At 34.2% G+C, this 20,492-nt stretch overlaps 1 protein-coding gene across 2 annotated transcripts in view; it reads left to right on the top strand.

The window, feature by feature from the left end:
- The window catches only part of LOC125059059 (transcriptional activator cubitus interruptus), a 98,289-nt gene extending 79,695 nt beyond the window's left edge, over positions 1-18,594 (top strand). Inside the window, exons 4-20 of one of the 2 annotated variants that reach the window (XM_047663251.1) lie at positions 4,893-4,985; positions 5,230-5,433; positions 5,825-5,999; positions 6,352-6,495; positions 9,316-9,472; positions 10,252-10,446; positions 10,881-11,045; positions 11,580-11,697; positions 11,973-12,145; positions 12,716-12,814; positions 13,340-13,496; positions 13,878-14,001; positions 14,087-14,212; positions 14,581-14,671; positions 14,858-15,016; positions 15,133-15,273; positions 15,417-18,594. In XM_047663251.1, the coding sequence (XP_047519207.1) occupies positions 4,893-4,985; positions 5,230-5,433; positions 5,825-5,999; positions 6,352-6,495; positions 9,316-9,472; positions 10,252-10,446; positions 10,881-11,045; positions 11,580-11,697; positions 11,973-12,145; positions 12,716-12,814; positions 13,340-13,496; positions 13,878-14,001; positions 14,087-14,212; positions 14,581-14,671; positions 14,858-15,016; positions 15,133-15,273; positions 15,417-17,387 (4,292 nt within the window). In that variant the 3' untranslated portion in view covers positions 17,388-18,594. Of the gene's footprint in view, positions 1-4,892; positions 4,986-5,229; positions 5,434-5,824; positions 6,000-6,351; positions 6,496-9,297; positions 9,473-10,251; positions 10,447-10,880; positions 11,046-11,579; positions 11,698-11,972; positions 12,146-12,715; positions 12,815-13,339; positions 13,497-13,877; positions 14,002-14,086; positions 14,213-14,580; positions 14,672-14,857; positions 15,017-15,132; positions 15,274-15,416 lie in introns of both variants that reach the window. The other variant, XM_047663250.1, reaches the window with a different exon arrangement.
- The last annotated feature ends 1,898 nt before the right edge of the window (positions 18,595-20,492 follow it).

Below are 20,492 nucleotides of genomic sequence, written 5' to 3'. Positions count from 1 at the left end.
TAAAAATAGCCGCTATTTATTTCCAAGTATATAACAACAATGAAGCCATACATTAAGGCAGGTCGTATCTGTATATGATATCCCCATTACATTACATAGTCATGAATGAATTATCATAATTAGTAAAACAGTATTGGTTGGTAATACTTAAATATTTACCTTATAGTTGATTGGTTAGAGCTAACAAACATTGATTTAGTATTGCCGTGCTATGTATTGAGGTTATGGCCAATTACCTATAACACGGGTCACATACGAGGTTTTAAGTTCGAATCTCTAAGTATAAGTTTCAGTTAAAATTTGCATAGATATAAATCGGTGACATACTTCTATAGTTATATGTTTTCTATCTATAACTGTGTTAATAGCAAAAGATCTTAAATAGAGTCTCTACTCCGGGGAACAAAATCTAAGTTGAAAACTGTTATATAGTTTTAGGTGACCACAATCCATAGAAATATTACACACACACACATCATCATCATAGCACATCGGTTTCCTCAAGATGTGTACCATCACTGTTCGAGAAAGTTTATTTGCGTTTAGAAAGAAAAATCCCTTACTAATACAATTTCTTTGAATAAGCTTACATTTCTTGGTCAGCATTTTCTTCATCAAAGAAACATCACAAAATTTTAAACAAGCTTTTGGAGGGGACTTTTTCCCAGACAGATGCGGTTTTGAACCGAGCCCACCTTCGGAAGACGTGTAAAAGCACAAAAAAGTTACGGAAGCTCACTAGTTAACAAGTTTCGAAATAAACCCCTAAATCTATTTCGGAACGTAATTAAATCACCCTTCGGATAATTGGTTCAGAATTCCGGAAGAGCATGTGCACACAGCTTGGGGTATCAGTTTCAATAATTACTGTTTACCCCACACCAATTATCACTTTAATTTAAACGAAAAACACTATTTCCAAAGTCTTTTAAATTGTGATTACCTAATCACTAACCAGCCATAATTGTTTAATATGTTGTCTACAGGTTGTATATATAATTTAAATCGCTATATACAAGTATATATCGCACACATAATATGTGTGCGATATATACGTGTTTTTACAGATTAATTTATCTTATTTGTTGCAAGTGTTTTCGTATATCAACTTAAATATATTTTTATAATTTTCTTTCATTTATAGTATTGCAACAAAATATTTAATATCATAACCATATTTTGCTATTTTGCGAAATTAAAACGAAGGCTGTAAACATTTCTATAACGTTTACGAGACGTAGCAATTACGAGTCGTATTGTACACACGGGTGTGTATTTAAATTATGAACTAATAACATTATGATGAATTAAGCGGGCGACGTGTAAAATAAATTGTTTGGTTAACGAAAAGCCACTGGTCATATCAATCAAAGCCTCAAATTATAATTTTTTACCTTTTTGGTTCTGAGAAGGTCTACCTGCTATCAAGTATCACCTTTGATTATAACATAAAAACCTCGTTATAATAGGGTTGTCTATACACTTTTTATTAGTTCTCGCTAATAATAAGGTTAGGAAACAACCAATTCTAACATTCGTGTTTCATATTTTATTGCCTGCTGTCAAGTATTTTCTCTATACGAAAATTATTAGTAAATGTTTTTTAGGAATAGGAATAGGTTTTTTAATAAAATAACACATGACTTGGCAGGAATTATTTAGAATTACAGGCTGATATTAAATTTAGCTTATAAGTGTTTAAATTATCGCGCATTATGATGTTATCGTAGTTAATTAATGAAAGTACAACACAGTTGAGTGACATATTTTAAGATTAGAAATAAAGTTCTTTATTTATTTTTTAAGTACACCACATCATATATAATTAAAAAAATATATAGTTTAAGTAACAATTTATTGTTTTATAATATATAACAATTACAGTAAACATAAAGTTTGGAAAGAATATAAACTTTTACAAAAACGAGAAGACAAATTAATTCAGAAAATAATAAATATCTTAAACATAAAAAGTCTAAATTTATGAGGAATAAAAACAGCTTGTGTGTCTCCAAAGTCTCATCCACACTGACACACTCAACAGTTAGTCAAAACCAAGGAGTAATTTGATATATAATCTGTGTTAAACATGTGGCAACCCTGAATGTGGCTAAAACAACGCAGACTAATCAGTTTTATGACATTTGATGTTTTAATGCTATTTGGTAGCAATTTAATTTTACGCCAACATTTTGGAAAACTTAAATTAACTGGCAATATTATTTTACGAGTTGTAATTGCGGGTTTTCGAGATTTTTCTCTCTGGACGGATTAAGTTAGTGCTCAGTGCATTTTTGGTTTTCTAAGTAACGCCATTTTGTGGCAATTATGCCAACGCGATAAATAACATGGGAACAAAAAATTAAATAAATCAGCTGCGCTACAACCTTTTTAGGTCTGAGCCTCAGATTTCTGTATCTGTTTCATAATCATTTGTCAATCTAATAGGCAAGTAGGTGACCAGCCTCCTGTGCCTGACACACGCCGCCAACTTTTTGGGTCTAATGCAAGCCGGTTTCTCACGATGTTTTCCTTCACCGTTCGAGCGAATGTTAAATTCGTACATAGAAAGAAAGTCCATTAGTGCACAGCCGGGGATCGAACCTACAACCTCAGGAATAAGAGTCGCACGCTGATGTCATTAGTCCGACACTGCATTAAAAAAAGTGATTAAATATGTGAAAAAATCATTTATACATATTTTCACAGATCTTTAAACGTTTCAAATAATATTATACTTTGAATTATATTAAACATTAAATCATTGATCATGCCGCCGAACCTAATTAAAATATCAGGTCGCCATGGACAATTTTACGCCCGATCGGAGACGATAACACATTCGAATAAAAAGCGACTCAATCGAATTAATATTCGACTATTCGAATAGAATTCCCTAAGACGGCATTCGTAAGTTTTTATTGATTCTCACGGAATGAAGACGTACTCGGCACGACAAAAGGGACCACACTATACGCGATTTTCGGAATCGCGATTTCTTGAGTGTCCCCTAAATTGGTGGTCTCTCACGCCTACACGCCATTATTTGGAAACTTAATCAAGACGTTTAAATCTTTAGGTGTATGGTATAATGATATAGGGTTTTAACACTGGACTACAAACTCTTGCAGTCCAAAGTCTAGTTTTATAAATTTATAAGGCTTTTGGACTGATGTGACTTTAATTTTGTTATTTATAATAAAGTTCAATAACACTCAGTAGATAGTAACGCTCCGTCATAGATAATAAGTAATAATCAGAGACTTAACATGTAGTTACACATTACACTCACTCATTCACTCACTCACTCACACACTCACTCACACAAAGGGTTCCCAAATCTTTTTTATAATGAATTGTTTATAGTGAATGAAACCTTTCCTATGTACAATAAAATAAATATAAAAGCGTAAATTACAACTCCTAAAAAGCACCGTCAAAGATTCGCCCAAAACCATTCAGTTAAATATTTTCTGCCATGTTCAAACATATAATTAACTGGCATCACGTACTGTTGATTAATAACTAAATAATCACTTTGCAGTAATCGTTTTTGTAAGCAAATATATATCTTGTTAGCGTTTTTATATTATTAAGACAAGAATTATTTGTATTTTTAATTTATTAAAGATTTATATTATTAACGTCCAATTAGTCAATTAGTGTGACGTTAGTCGTAAGTGGTAAATGGACAATTTTTTACACAAGAACGTAGTGTCTTCTTAATAGAGACTGTAAGTCGTGTTATTGGACACTTTCTTATGTTAAATATCCTTTTTAGTAAACTAGGTTAGTTATTAGTATTGAGTAAGGCTAGATCGTAATGTTAAATGTTGTCTGTGCAGAGACAAATTAAAAAAAAAACATGTGTTTGCACTTATTTACACGCGTTAGAAGTTCTACTTCTTTGGCGTAACAAGATAAAAAATATTTCTACATAATTAATGCAATGGACATTTTTTATTTTAAAATGTTTACTATGTTCACTTCAGGGTGTCAGTTTTTTGTGACGGTTTGCGGGTGTCGGTGTTTTGTGAAGGTGTGCGCGCGCATCATAAAAAATTACTGTCATCATTTTTCCCTAACGCGCCAAAAGAAGTATAACTTCAAAAATACGCCCAAATTCCCTCTGCCTGTTTCACAAACATAAATTTGATTTTTAAAGCAGTTTTTGTCATGCACTATAATGTGGAACCAGCTACTCATCTAGGTATTTAACCAAGATATATAATATCTTAATAAATACGTTTGTCTTTTGTTCTATATAAAATATTCAAGTTCTATTACTAACAATCAACAACAAAATTCAACAAAGAAGTCGAATTAAAACCATAATATTCTATTCAATAACACTTATAACCAAGTAGGATCTACAAAAATAACTACGCATATATAATATTAGTCAAAATTTTTAAGTCAAACTATTAAAAATACTACATAAATTAAATCTAAGATTTTAATACAAATAGCTTATGGCGGCTTTTTACACAAAGATCTAGATCGACGGATACCAATACGATAAAATAAGAATAAATCAGTGTTAATGCGATGTTGCGTGAACTAGTTTCATTTCTAAGAAAATTAAGTTATTAATCTTTTACGCCATTTTATATTCGAGTTGACATATTAATATATATGTCTCGATTCGTCATAGCGGCGATTAGCTCCTAACGAGCTGTGACCTCAGACGTGGTAATTTAAGATTGTAATAAATTACCGTTTTTTAAATTATATTTAAATACAATTAAGATTATATTTGGATAATATATATATTAGATATCATTTGGACTTAAATTGATGAATTGAAATTGCAATAAATATGCAAATAAATTTCACCTATTTATGTATTAAATGCAGTATGAATTTCCTTCTCTCACTGAATTACTTTTCAGGTCTCGAGTACTTGAGTGCTGCTAGGAGTCTTCATCCAGAACTACACGCGGGTAGTACACTTGCGAGTCAAGACTTTCAATTGGGTTTAGAAGGTAATTCTTCTATTAACATTTTCTTTAAAAAACACCTCTACTTTGATACTAGCTGTACAGATAACCTTCCAGGAGGTTCTAAAGTCGGTTCTCATTGAAACAATGATTATATTAAATAGATGCGAGGTGGAAAATAAAATAAAGAAATTGAATGGAAAAAGGAAGAAAGCTGTACCACATTCAAATGCATTTGACGCTGGACGCAGTATTTAATACTAATATTATTAATACTGTATCATTTCAGGTTCTAGATTAGCATCACCAAATCGTCTGCGTCTCTCTGGCGGAGCGATAAGTGCATCAGCTAATAGAAAACGAGCTGTTTCCTGGAGCCCCTACTCTGCGGAGTCATTGGATCTGGCTGCCGTCATCAGGGCGTCTCCGGCTAGCTTAGCTGTGCGGGCACCTTCTGCTGCCTCTACGGGGAGTTATGGGCACCTTAGTGCTGGTGAGATTTGCACTGATATTATTTGCACTAGGTCGAAATCTGACGCCCTTATTGGAGCTTCTTTTCATTACTTATACGGTAATTCCTATTAACTCCAACATTCTTATGTAATCTTGTACTTACGGATTCAGCTTCTTTGCTGTTGGTATGCAAAAACATAAGGAAATATTTTGTTTTTCTGATAAAACGGGCAGGAGGCTCATCTAAGTGATACCGCCCATGGACACTCACATTGCCAGAAAGCTGGCAAGTGGGTTGCCGAACTTTTATGAATTGGTACGCTCATTATTGAAGGATTCTCTATAATGTATGTAGCAGCGTTGCATGTCGCAGTGCTCAATACAACAAGAGGTCTTGTCATCTGAAGATGTCTTCTATAATTTTTTTTCAGGTGCAATATCACCGGCTCTATCACTCTCCCACGCATCGCTAGCGCAACAAATTCTGGCTCGCGGAGGTAGTGGGGTGCTGCCTGCTGGTGTGCTGTTGGACCCCGCACATCAGCAGGCGGCGGCTGCCGCTGCGCATCATGCTGCTCATGCGCACCTCGTTGCTGGTATCCATAGGTAAGAACTATAAATTTTTAATTGACCATCTTTATAATTCCCTGATTGTAAATATATACATTAATATGGAGAAGTGTTAGCCTAGTGGCTTCAGCGTGCGACTCTCATCCCTGAGGTCGTAGGTTCGATCACCGGCTGTGCACCAATGGACTTTCTTTCTATGTGCGCATTTAACATTAGCTCGAACGGTGAAGGAAAACATCGTGAGGAAACCGGCTTGCCTTAGACCCGAAAAGTCGCCGCCGTGTGTCAGGGCCAGTAGTGATACACCTATTTGCCTTACCTTACCTTGCCAGACATGCAACTATTATTTTCTAAACAGTTATTATATTTATGTAACATCGGCTTACAGATCTCACATATCGTCACCAACCCAGTTACTGATAGGCGCTCCAGTGGATGTCGGGCAAGGTTTGAGGTTAGATGGAACACCACCACAGCACATGCAGCAACCTCCACAACCACAGGAAATCACCAGTGTTATGGAAGCTGATAGGTAATTAAATGTTTTAGTTAATTTACTAAGGAATAACATTTCGTAAGACCTCAAAACATGTTTTTTTTTAATATTTACGTTATGTATGGCAAAAGAGTCTTTCCTACAAAGGGCGAGAACCTCGGACCGTGGGATTCATATGCACAGGCGTTAATTAATGATTTAAGTTGGCGCCTTTCCTTAACAAATAAGTATCGTTTTACAGCGAGCGTTTTACAACTTTTAAAATTTATTTTAGATTAGTATTTGGGTCGTTCTTCTTTTAAACCTACAATTTGATAAAGCTTTAGCTCAATTTTTAAAATAAAAATATAAAGCTTTCTTGTCAGTTTATATATATATTCTGATAGCAGATTTTCTATTCTATTGGAAAAAGTGGTTTGCCGAGATGTTTACAGATTTTTGTACGATTTTCTAGGCCTGAAAGAAAAATTCGACAAAAAAATTTACTATTTCGGCACGAAATCTTTTATTTTATTCTATCGAATACTCTTTGTCAAATAACTTGTACTTTTGTAATACATTAATTAACTAAATGAGCTTTTAGAAAATATATTAATATAATACATTTGTATGTATAAATATGATTTATTCGTGACCTAATTCCACTCCGTCACATTTTCTGCTAATATAAATGTATTTTTTGCTATAAATCAATTTTTACTATCATTTAAAAATAAATACCAATATCACAGATAGCAATATAATCAAATAATATAAATATAAATTTTAAATGTTGCACAAGTCATAACAAAATATATAAAAGACAAAAATAATTTTCCTATCAGGAGACAACATCGTGACGGAGTTTGATATTCTAGGGGACACCAGGCTGCGTTTTGGTATAAAACAGGTTTATTTTTCTAAAATTATTTATTTTGTTATGTACATCTTTTCAGTCTTCATCATTGTCATATAATAATATGAGATCGAACTTAGATAATTATTGAAATCACATTTGAGAACCTTTAGAATAAGAGATTCATATTAAATGACTACTCATTCGTTTTAAGTAATTAAAGTCTAGTATAGCTGGACATCAAATTAACGTTTCCAAAAACATAAAATAACATAATCATTAAGCCATTGATAGAAAGTCTTATTTTTCGAATATTAATAGTGGCTCTTCGAACTAGAAATATTGTCTCTTCCCTTTTTATTAACATTCGGAGCCTGGAGTGTTTGGTAAGAAGTACCGCAGACAGCAGTTTGATCAGTTGGATCTTTCGTTTTAAGCGTGGCGAAAGGCTGATCTTCATTGGTTGATTCATCTGGGCTGGATTATGTATACATAATATCGTAAAATCTTTTTCGGGGCATTTTAATTGTGTTCATAATATCAGTGAGCATGAAATCTTCCACATCATGAATTATATCGTCTTCTTTTTCGTTAGATAAGAACACGCCCACAGTATATATATACATAGGCAGAGGCTGATAAATTTAGAATAAGACAACAACGTCGTAAGAACAGAATTGTTCACAGCAACAACTAAATACCCTATGGTTTAAGACGAGTATCCGTGAACATTTGGTGAACTTGCTTTGTTCCTTTCAGGGGCACAATATTATTTGGAATCGTTGTTGCTACCTTTTCTAAGTCTTAGTCTGTCAAAACGAACCGTTTCAATTTGTTGGCATCTTGAAAGTGGATAAGAATTCGAACATCTGCAATATAGTTTCCTCTACCTACTATGGCATCACCTTGGCGTTTCATTGTCCCTCCAACCATCAGAAGCTCTTTTTCCATGCCCTTATTCAAAGAAGTTCCAGGATATTTGGCGAAACCCATAATCTTCGAAAAAATTGTTTGCCATTAGGTAAAAGTGTGACAGAGTTGACATGTGACGTAGGGGTAAAAACTTGTTGCTAAGTCGATAACATTTAAAAGCTGACATAGAATTTATAATTTACTCATTGACAACAAAATATTTCTTATAACGTAAGAGTAGACAACAAAAAGTAACAATAATAATTATATTTTGAATCCATTACTTACGTGACGAAGCGGTAGCGGAATAAAAACACACACCTTCTGTCACAGCTTTCGAGCGATTGACGCGCTGACTTTTGATCTCATAGGGGAAAGTGTACCAAGGGGGGGAAGGAGGTCTAAACCTTCAATCACAGGCCACAAAGACGAGCGGCACAAACGCGTATTTCGAAGGACAACCCACGTGACAGAATTTACAAAATAAAACACCAGGCAGTAGGAGACAAGTATTTGATATTTTTTAAATATTTTATTAAAAGTGATAAAAAATAATGGTTGCTATTGCATGATAGGTAATATATTTAGGATCTATAAGATATTTTTATGTTTTGTGTCATCATATAATTTTTTCGTAATATTATGGATTAAACGCAAGCTGAGGTAGCGGGAGACATAGGGAATTTGTATGAGATACACTTCTGTCACGCGAATTTACTACTTTGTCACGTACTTTTACAATTAAATTATTCAATATATTTGTTATTTGATCGTGCATAGCCATTATGCATATAGTACAGTGCATGTTGAAATACAATTGAGAAAAAAATAATAGTAATTTCCTTGTTTATTTTCGCATTGATTGGTGGAGACAACTAATTGTAGGTTAAAAAGAAGAATGACCCATTTATCAATTTTTTTAATAATTTAATTACAATGTACGTAATTTTTGGCGTCTGAATCATAAACTATCTTGATTAGCTAGTGAATGTTTTGTCAAGGGACGAAAGGACAATTATGAATAAATAAAAAACCCTTGAATAATTCAAATCAGCTACGTATAGAACAATATTAAACTTATATTTTTTTAGTTCACATTTCCATTACAGTGCCTCAACAGCGATGAACCAACGCAAGTCACCCCAAAGTCTAATGTCCCGAGATATGCATTGTAAACCTCTCTCAGCCGCTGCAGAGAGCACGGTGCACGATGGCATCGACTGTAAAGATGAGCCAGGGGACTTCATTGAGACGAATTGCCACTGGGTAAGTCTATTATCGTCGTTTTTAAAAGTAGCAAGAAATAATTTGTATTTCGAACTCGAAGTCTCAGGGTATTTTTCATGTGTTAACGGCTAAGATACGAGCTGGATATTAAATTATTTAGTATAAACATTTATGTTGGTGACATATATACTTGGTGACCAGCTTTTAAAGCATGTTGCCAGTCGTAACTATATTTATTACGTATCTGCTCTATAGCAGTGTTGGCCTAGAGGGTTCGGCGAGCGACTTTCATCCCTGGGATCGTAGATTGGATCTCCGGCCTTAGAATTTCTGTCTATGTGTTTTACTCGCTAGTACGGTGAAGGAAAACATCGTTAGGAAACCACTATGCATTAGACCCAAAAAGCCAACGTTCTGCGTGTGGCACATAACGTAGATGTCCTGTTTGCTTATTAGAAATGATTACGAAACAAATGCAGATATCTGCCCAGTCCTAAAAGGTTGTACCATTGGTAATGTAGGGATTGTAATGCATAAAAATTTATTCAAAGTCAATGTCAGAATTAGTCAGTTATATAAGTTAATAAGTACGAGTACACTTACGAACGTCAGAAAAGAAGTTAAATTAATTCTAAATTTACATTTACTACCAGTTCGCAACTCAAGGGCGTAGAGCGGGCAAAAAGAACTGGCAAGAAACTTTCCGCCACTCTTTTCAATCCTAAGTTTTGAGTCATACAAATTGTTTGAACTGTAGCAGTCCCAAGGATTATGATCATTATATTCATATAAATATTAAAATTACATGGCTATTACAGGTGGATTGTAAACTAGAGTTCCCGACACAAGATGACCTCGTGAAACACATAAACACAGACCACATTCATGCGAGCAAAAAGGCATTCGTGTGCCGATGGGTTGGCTGTTCGAGAGACGAAAAGCCGTTCAAAGCTCAATATATGCTGGTGGTGCATATGCGAAGGCATACGGGTGAAAAACCGCATAAATGCACGGTAAGTGGTTAGCTAGAATTTCTTTTTCTTTACGAACAACTGGAGTAAAATATTATTCATTTTATTTATTTATTAAAATTCACCACATTACAAAATGCTATATTTAAAGTATATGTTACAAGCTCATATAGTCATATCTTTTCTGAAAGATATGACTATTATGGTAATCATAAATGATACAGAAAAAATTAAAACACAATAAAAATACTAGTATTTTTTTACTTATAAGTAAGAATTTATGAGAAAAACAGCGAATTATACACACTACTGAATATGTCTACTATTGACACCATTTTTCATATAAAAATAATTGATTGATTGTGGTTTTGAGCAATATTTTCCTTTCTCGATAGTATGTTACTTCAATGTCATTTATGACTAAAAGTAAATTATTGAAATGTATTATCTTCTCAACAAAAAAATTGTTTTTCCAGTTCGAAGGATGTTGTAAAGCGTACTCCCGTTTGGAAAATCTAAAAACTCACCTCAGGAGTCACACAGGCGAAAAGCCGTACACCTGCGAATATCCCGGGTGTGCGAAAGCATTTTCAAATGCTAGCGATAGGGCTAAACATCAGAACAGAACACATAGCAACGAGGTAAGTTTATAAAGAGTTTATATTTCCCCTATTTTTAAAGTTACAATCCGTATTAATGATAACAATATTTAGAAGTAAAATTTATTCAGAAGTTCAACCAGTTAAACATTACTTGGTTGTAATTGCTTGTTAATATCAATGGCGGTTGTATTGTGTACATATATGTATATGTTGTATGTTCAAATAAATGAAACAGCATTGTCTAAACCATGTCAACGATCTTTAATCGTTTAAAACAAGTGCTTATAACATAAAATTAGGCGTAGTGGGGTTGCGAAGCTGGACTAAAACTCAGTGACCCATATGTTTCTTATAAAGAATAAATACAATTAATGAATGTATGAAAAACCAATGGGGTCATTTATTACTACCAAAACTGACTTTACAATTTATTGTGTAAGATTGTTAACATTTCGATTGCGCTTTTTATTATTAACCAAAATATCTTTATTAGTAACTTAACTAATGTTAGGTTACATATCTCTCGGTAAACTCTTTTTTAGTATCTATAGAATCTCCAATTATCTCTTTCAGAAACCATATGTATGCAAGGCCCCAGGCTGTACCAAGAGATACACGGACCCATCCTCTCTTCGGAAACATGTTAAGACAGTTCATGGAGCAGAATTTTACGCCAGTAAGAAACATAAAGGTCAGTTTGTCAGTCATTTGAACATAAACTTAAAATGTCCTAATCAAAGTTGGACAGGATTGCAAAGATTAAAAACTAAAATATTTATCAAGCGTTTGGTTTAATTCATGAATGAATTAAGTTGATAATTAAAGTGTTTTTCTAGTTTGATTTGTTGTTATCGTCAATTTAGTAAATACTTTTACACTTGAATTACTGGAGTAAATTATTTTTTTGCGATCCCAATTGAACACGTAAAAATGAAAACTGAAATAAATTGTAAATTATAATTTCAGGATGCAGTCGTGGTGATGATTCAGCAGAATCCGGTGGTGGAGGAGCTGGGTCCTCACCGCGTTCGGAGGAAGGTGGAGTACCCATTGGTATACGAGGTCATACTTCGTCAGCCTCTGTCAAGAGTGAGAGCCCCGCATCACCTCTACCTCATGGAATGCATAATGGTCATCAGGTGAGATGAATAAAGATTTATAATATTTAATAAATATTTGTTGAAATTAAATATAGAATCCTATTTCACTATTACTATAATTTTTAGTTAATATCAAACACTACCTTTACACCGCCGACTAAAACTTCAGTACCTAGTAATAATAATAATCAAAATCGAAATCAAAATCATTTATTCATATAAGGTAACACAATGTACACTTATGAACGTCAAAAAAGAAATATATTATATTAAATGCTTCTAATTTTACATTTACTGCCAATTTTCAAATCAAGGGCGTAGAACGGAAGAGAAGAACTGGCAATAAACTCTCTGCCACTCCTTTTATTCGTCAAGTTTTTGTTTTACAAAGTGTTTATAAGGAGCTGCAACCATTACTCCATTTTAATAATATAAATAATAGCCGTTGCTCATTCATTACGAAAAGTCTGATTACTCCGTCTATTAACAAAAACTCTGATGTCATATCATTAAAAATAAAGTATAGGAATAAAATGTATGAATTTTTTTTTATATAATAATAAGTATACTTCTACCACTGTTATAAAATATCTTCAATATTATTTTCAGTTGTCTGCTCAATGTGGTGGGGACTTGGACTACGGTGGTTCTGGTCTGGGTGGTTTTAGCGATGAACATGGTGTCCCCTACTTCAGGATAGATGGAGAGGTAAAAATACTTTTTAGTTTGTTTTTTTACGGTCCTGGTTCAGAGCTATTGATACATTGAATATAGATTTTTATAGATTTTTTTTTAATAGATTTTGAGAAATTACTATATTTTCCAGTCGCCTGCTTAAACCATTACAGCTTTATGTTTACTTTGGAATAGAGACTGTTGGGCCGTGGTTCAAGTGCACAGGCGCTAATAAAAGATTTAAGTTGGCGTTTGGTAGATAGTACCGGTGACCCCAAAGTGCTTTCCTGGCTCAACGAATAAGTATCGCAATCCAGCGAGGAAATGCTGCCAGATTAAATGTACACAGCCACAGGGACCAAACTTTTTTTAATTTGTTTTAATTTTCTTTTTATTAATTATTAAATAATGTTATTATTAGAGGTTTAGGTTTAGTTTTTATTTAAATAAATTTTAAACCTCAAGTAGATATTGCTAATTCATAGGTCAGAAACTAAACTATATTTAAGTAGTCGAAATCTGTATAAGACTAAGATAAGATTTTCATTTTTCTTTTAGGTTGAACAAGAGGTAGTAGGTGAAGTTGGTCAACTTCCGCTAATGTTACGAGCCATGGTGGCAATCGGAGAACCGAGAGCTCAACACCACGCTCCTCGACTGGGCCACAAGATGGGTCTTGGAAGACTGATGCCATTACATGCTCCAGATATTGGAGGTAAGAAAATGGCATTAATTATACTTGTAATTGGCAAGAGGCGTTAGATGCACAAACTTCCTTTTTTTATAGTTTTTAGATTGAAAGTTTCAAGTAAATTTATCCTTAACTCCCTAAAATCTTGTAAAGTTGTGTCAATAATATGTGTTCAAACGATATGGCAAAAACAAGAAAATTACCTATAATCAATAAAGTGCAATTAATTTTATAAGTTCAACAAGATTAAATACCTACATACTTTTTTAATTATAATCTTAAATTTGCATTAAAGTTCCAAACAGGAAACTTTTATAGTAAACGGGGCAACGGGCAACGTTATTGCTAGCAAACGGTAAATTTGTCAGGGAAACAATATTTAATATTATGAATCCATTTTTTCAGGTGGACCTATGCCCGGAAGAACAGAAATTGGGGGCACCAATGTGGCTGTTGAATTAAAGACGGGTCCTCCAAACGCGAGACGAGACTCCGGCATTTCTTCTGGAAGCAGCCTGTACAGTGCCAGGTAAAAACTGATTCTTTAAGATATTTCTCTATATACTAATGTATTTGGAGGCATTTTTGCATAATCACCTTCATAATATTCTCAGATCGTCTGACATATCCCGCAAGAGCAGCCAGGCGTCTGTGGTGGGCGGTGTGACGTCTCACGTGACCCAGCGGTTACTGTCGCAACCAGCTGTTTATGACCAGTTATCACCGGACAGTAGTCGAAGGTAATTAGGACGCTGTCCATAATGTTGCCTACGAAACGACAAAGACATAACGTTACTTTCAGACGAAAAATATTTTGTTTGTCGGGTCTTATTTACCTAAACTTTTACCTTAAATTGAGTTTAAATATGTACTAAATGCTAAGCTGCGTCGCTTCCCATAGATAAGAATTCATTTATTTCTTCAAGATAATTTCAGTTTCCTTTGTAATCTATTTATATACTTAATTGACTTATTTTTTCTGTTTCGTTTATTTTGTTTAACTGATAATAATAAATAATAATCTGTTTTCAATTTTTAGTTTAAGTGTAGCTGTAAGATTACTTATAAATAAACTTTCGAAATAAAAAGTACAACTCGCTTGTTTCAGATCTAGTCAGGTGTCGTGTGTGGGCTACGCTCCACCTCCATCATCAGCCCTTGCTGCTGTCCAGGCTGTCAGAACTTCTCAAGGCAATCAGGTAAGACATTGAATCCTCCTCACAACACTTGATGAGGGATCTCTTAATATTTATGGAACGTCAATTTAAATCAAATATTGTAATACTCAAGAGACATTCTAAATTATAATTTTTTACGTATATTGTATATTATGTTTATTTCGGCTCCATTGGTTCTTGCTTATTAATGCTTGTTTATTTTTACAGGCCGTACTGTTACGAGGAGTGACCTGCACAGAAGTAAGAGCTGAAGAACTGTCACTTGAGCTGGATCCTAACATTCAGGTCAAGGAGGAAGCCAGGAGATTGTCAGAGCAATCGAATCTGAGTGACCAGCAGTATCAGCCATATCCTTGCAATACTGATGTAAGTACAAACAGAGTTTCAGCCTATAGAAATAAATGCTAAAGTATTCATGAATGCTGCTTGAATTTGAAATTTTGACCGTTATCAGCAAAGTAAACAATTCGATTATTTTACAGGCCGACCCGAATTTCCAATTCAAGACCGAAGATGACCACGATGCCAACACGTACAAGGAATCACGGTCAAATTCAACCGCTACAGTCGTTATAACTACTGCACAGGTTCACCATCCAAACCAAGAAGTCAACTTGGAACAGGTAATATTTCTAAGCATACAATTATTATTATACTTGACTAGCCTTACCATTGATGTATTTGGTGTAGGAATAGAAAACTTTTATGATGAGTAAACAGCCGTGGTCAATTACAATGCTCTTTATTAATTAATAATTATTTTTAGGTCGCAGAAGGAGAAATGGTGGAGAATAAGCTGGTGATACCAGATGAAATGATGCAATATCTTAACCAATCCATATTGGGCACCGACACGGTTAAGCCAGCCACCGACTCCACCAAACAAGAACCAGACACAGAAACCGATAAAAAAGTAACCAAAGAGAATATAACTAGTGAAGTTCCAAACACAAACAATTCCAGTGACAAAATTAGTGACGTTGCAACTAGTGACGATTCTCTCCTCAAAAATCTAGGTGCCATAGGTAGTGATCTCAATATAAGTGATATTCAAGTCGATTTAAGGTCATTAGATGTTAGTATGTCCGGCAATAGTGGCTCTCTCTTAGCGAAGTCGCCCGACGATAAGAATCCTCCTCTACAAGAACAAGTTATTCCAGAAGTCCCGAACGAGAATTGCGAGAAAGAGTTTAATAGAGTGCCCGTAAATCAGACAGCAACAAGTAATCCTCTACAATCGTTGCAATCGATGACAGCGAATCAAACTGAACAATCTAATAGGATGAGGTTAAATAACCCAGTGCCACAAAAACAAAATACAAATATCAAAACGAATTTACAAACCACTATGACCATGCCACATGGAATGCTAAGCCCACAAAGCTTACCGCACAGCGCCATGAGCCCTCAAAGTGTAATGAGCCCCCACAATATGACAAACCTCATGAGTCCCCCCAGTGTTTACAATGTGATGAGTCCCCAAAGCGTGATGAGTGTCATGTCACCACAACACAACGCCATGAGCCCTCAGTCCATGCAGAGTCTACTGAGTCCCCGGCATAACAATATCGGAAGCCCCATGTCACAGAACCTTAACAGCCCAATGATGAACATGGCCAGCCCTATGCCTCAAAACATTGCAAGCCCAATGAGTCACGGTATGCCCAGCCCCATGCATCCAGGTCTACAAAGTCCTATAACCAGTCCCATGATTCAGAACATGACAAATATGACAATGAACATGCCGTCACCTCAAAACCAGAACCAAAACATTATGATGATGAACGGCAACATGGCTGCTTCCCAAATGGCTAATTCTCAAATGGCTGCTCCTCATATGGCGCAATATAACAGCAGACAAAACTGTAAAATGCCAAATAAGAATTTTAACGTCCCTAAACAATACCCGAACCAAAGCTACAACCAGCATCCAATGCAAAACCAATCCATGCCTCAGCAGAATATGGCTCAATATCCAGTAATGCAGCAATTCAATCAAAACATGCAGATGCAGGGCCCACAGCCCCAAATGCCCTATATGGCAAATTATCCCCAGAACTACATGAACCAAAGCGGTCAAATGCATCCCATGCAAATGTCCCGATCTTCAGTTATGAGTGTCGATAACAGTGGTAATATACCTCGTGGAACCATTAACAGTTACTATGAAAACCAATGCCCCCAAAACCTGCAACATACACAAAACGTACAGTACCCTCAACCTCCTTATAATACAGCACCAAACCTCATGGGACCTCCACCACCTAAAAACAACCAGTTTAACAACCAATATTACAACCGGCAATTGAACCAGTGGGAATACGCTAACCAGTACAATAAAATGAAATCGGCACAGAACTCCGTGAACATGTCAACGGGTAGTCAGAAACCTGTAAACGGTATGCCTCCGATCAACCAGGCCCTCAAAAATGGGGACACAGATTGTAGCATGAACAGTTTACGAAGTCAAAATCAGCCGAGCGACGTTCAAGTATGGGACATATCCCAATCACAAATTGACGCTTCAAATAATAGAAAGAAACAGAATAGCATGCGGCAAGACACCTATCAGAGAACTTTGGAGTACGTGGAGAATTGCGAAAATTGGAAGAGTTCAGAAATGGTATCCAGCAGCACCCATCCCCTACAAGGTGGTGATAATATGGTTGTTAATGATTTGCAGACGTCCTTATCTTCATTTTACGAAGAGAACCAATATCTCCAAATGATTCAGTAACTTTGTGTTGTGTTAAAAAGGTTGATTGCAAATGCCAAATACGCTCATATTTGTACGTAATCACCATTTTAATACGTTTTTATACAACTGAATATTAAAATTTAATTTATATGAATTTAATCTAAATTGTCAAATATGAATGTAGTTAAATTGTTGAAAATTATCTCTAGTACCATTCAATAAAAATCAGTTTCCATATCAAATCGCGAAGAAATCGGCATATCTTAGACCTAATAATTGACGATGTGTGTCAGGCACAGGAAGAATTACTTGCCTATTAAGAAAAAATTAAATGCCGAAATCTGAGACATCTATTTTGGGGTTGTAGCACCGATGGACTTATATTATTATTAAAAATCGCTTTCCATTTTAAGTCCTTGTCTTAAACGGTGCATTTGACGTTGTTAATATTATATAGACTGATTAATTATTTTTAGAATAAGTACATAATGTAAAAGACACGCACAGGTTGTATATAATGTAAAATTTTATGTCTTCCATTTAAGTACATATAATGTAGTTGTATATAGGCGCTGTAACGAATTATGTAATGTATTCCGAGATAAATTTAAATATTCAAATTAATTTCGTTGGAAGGATTTTTGTAAAATAACATAAAACTTGCGAAATAAAAAAAATACTTTACGTATTCCAAATACTTTTAATTGGTATTTATTTTAACAATTACTCTCAAGTGCCTTATTATACACCTTTTTGTGAGAAACATGGACTATTTACATAAATAAATTCACTTAAACTTTGTATAAATACTTCAGGGCAGTTGTTGTGTATCACGAATAAAGCTTATCAAATATGTCAAAAGCTTGTCATGAAAAGCCTCCGACTGTCCCTCTCTTGTTATTATTACTATTTACCTACTAATTGAATAAAGATTCAATGGTTATCTTTATCAGACGATCTATCAGACTGTTATATGTGATAGACCATTAATATCTTGGAATACAATCCCAGTGCCTTTATTAATGAAGTGCCTTCGAGATTATGTACAATATTTGCATTATTAGTTTTGTAAGAGTAATATTAAAGAATCTCCTAGGTTAGTTTTTATGAGATTACTAGATTTAAATGTAGGTGCTAGTGACGCACAAATGTAGAATTATGGTGTATTTTGTAATAAATTATTGTTACTGTTTGTACAAACATTTGACATTAAACAATATTTTAATAAAATAAAGATATTTCGGTATTTGATTTTTCATTTTATTCAAGCTAAGCATCCATATTATGAAGTTCCGTCACCTACCAAAGGGAAACGGGGCAGACACATTTCTGTCTCTAAGAGTCTTCTGTGCCTGACATACGTTGTAGATTTTTGTGTGCCGGCTTTTCACATTTTTTTTGCTCATAGCAAGTATTGTTTGCGTATATAGACGGAATAATCCACTGGTGCAAGACCGTGATGCGTAATCTATTATCACTTCTCATACACTATTCCTTACGCATGTATATGTAGAATGTACCCTAATCACCATAGTAACTGCCTCGGCATAATGAATGGTTAGCTTGTTGAAATCAAATCTCGGGTTCAATGGTGCAGTTGTGAATTAATAAAACAACATTGCGTTTTGTTTCTACTATAAAATATATAACCACAAAAGTAGCTGGTGGTATAGCACAATCGCCTTAGATATTCCGGTCGAATTATTCCAATGGGATATGGGAGTGTACACTTTAATATCTGCTATTAATGAACAGTCTAAAAAGAGATTATCTAAGAAATCAAATCTTACATAAACTAACGATTTATAGACGACATCTATTGTTAACATATAAAATAAATAATAATTTATTGGTGAGTAGGCAATTTTTTTTTGATAGTTCGTTTACCAAATACATCCGTACGTCAAAAGCGTATAAAATCTTGACAAACAGTAGACATGAGTTGTATAAGAAAAGCGTGAAATAGCTATTATTCACGGAACCAACCACCGGATCTCGGGCGTACTTCGCCAGTTTTTATTATTCATTTTATTGGGAGTCTGCTGGCAACATTCAAAAATAGACGCGTCTATTTTAACATAACGGCTGACGTAACAGCGTGGAATGTGCGCACCAATATTCTGTCTACGATATTCTTTCAAAAAAATTATTGAAAACTTTCACCGACCAAACCAACCACGCATTAAACAGCTGATGAATTTAATTTCTAATTTATTCTAATGGTTGTAGCCATCACCGCCAAGTTTCGTTTGAATCTAAAAATAAGATTAAAGGACTGGCTTATGAACACACCTTACGCAGTATTCTTCTGAGACCTAATATTTAGTTACATATTTCACTCAGTCACTCACTCACATGCACCCACACACTTACTCATTCACTAACATGCACCCACACACTCACTCATGCACTCACGCGTGTTAAAAAAGATATTTAAAAAAATATGTAATTAAATTATATATTTTTATGGAATTTACTATTCAATTTGTTATGGCCTTCCATTTAGCTGGTATTTTTTACTTAAAAAGGTTCCCAAATCTTACACATAATGAATTGTTGTCAAATGAAAAAACACATTTTTATTTTATTTTATTTTTTAATGTTGAACCTACAGATGTCAAATTCAATAAATATCACTAAAGATACTTACATTTGTGAAGACACTGAATTCTTAGAATTGCTTTTCACTATTAATACAGATAGACATAATAATTTGAATTAACATTTAAAGATGTGAGAATCATGAACCAATAAAAAAATAAGTACTGTAACTTACTATTAATAATAAGTACTTTAAATTGTGATAAAAAAAACTATCAGGACAAGTGTTTATAATACGAAGGGGTGATCATATTTTTTTATGTTATATTGTATTTTTACAAAACGCCTATCATTAAAATGAGAATTATTATAATACTACAGATAGATAAACATGAATTATCTCCAAATTTCTTAAATTACAAAATCATATTAAATTACTTTCAATGGCCATCTATAAAAAAAGATATCTCGAAACAGATATAGAAATCTGATGACAAATTTAGAAGTTATCAGCATCTTATTTCATTTTAGTCAGCGCTACCAAACATGTCGAGTCGCATTCGGTCATAAAAACTAAACCTTTTAATAAAATCAATTCAAAAA

Source organism: Pieris napi, chromosome 19 (assembly GCF_905475465.1).
Source record: "Pieris napi chromosome 19, ilPieNapi1.2, whole genome shotgun sequence".
NCBI lineage: Eukaryota > Metazoa > Arthropoda > Insecta > Lepidoptera > Pieridae > Pieris > Pieris napi.
Note: the sequence above shows the minus strand (reverse complement) of the source record. Positions and strands in the feature narration are given on the sequence as shown.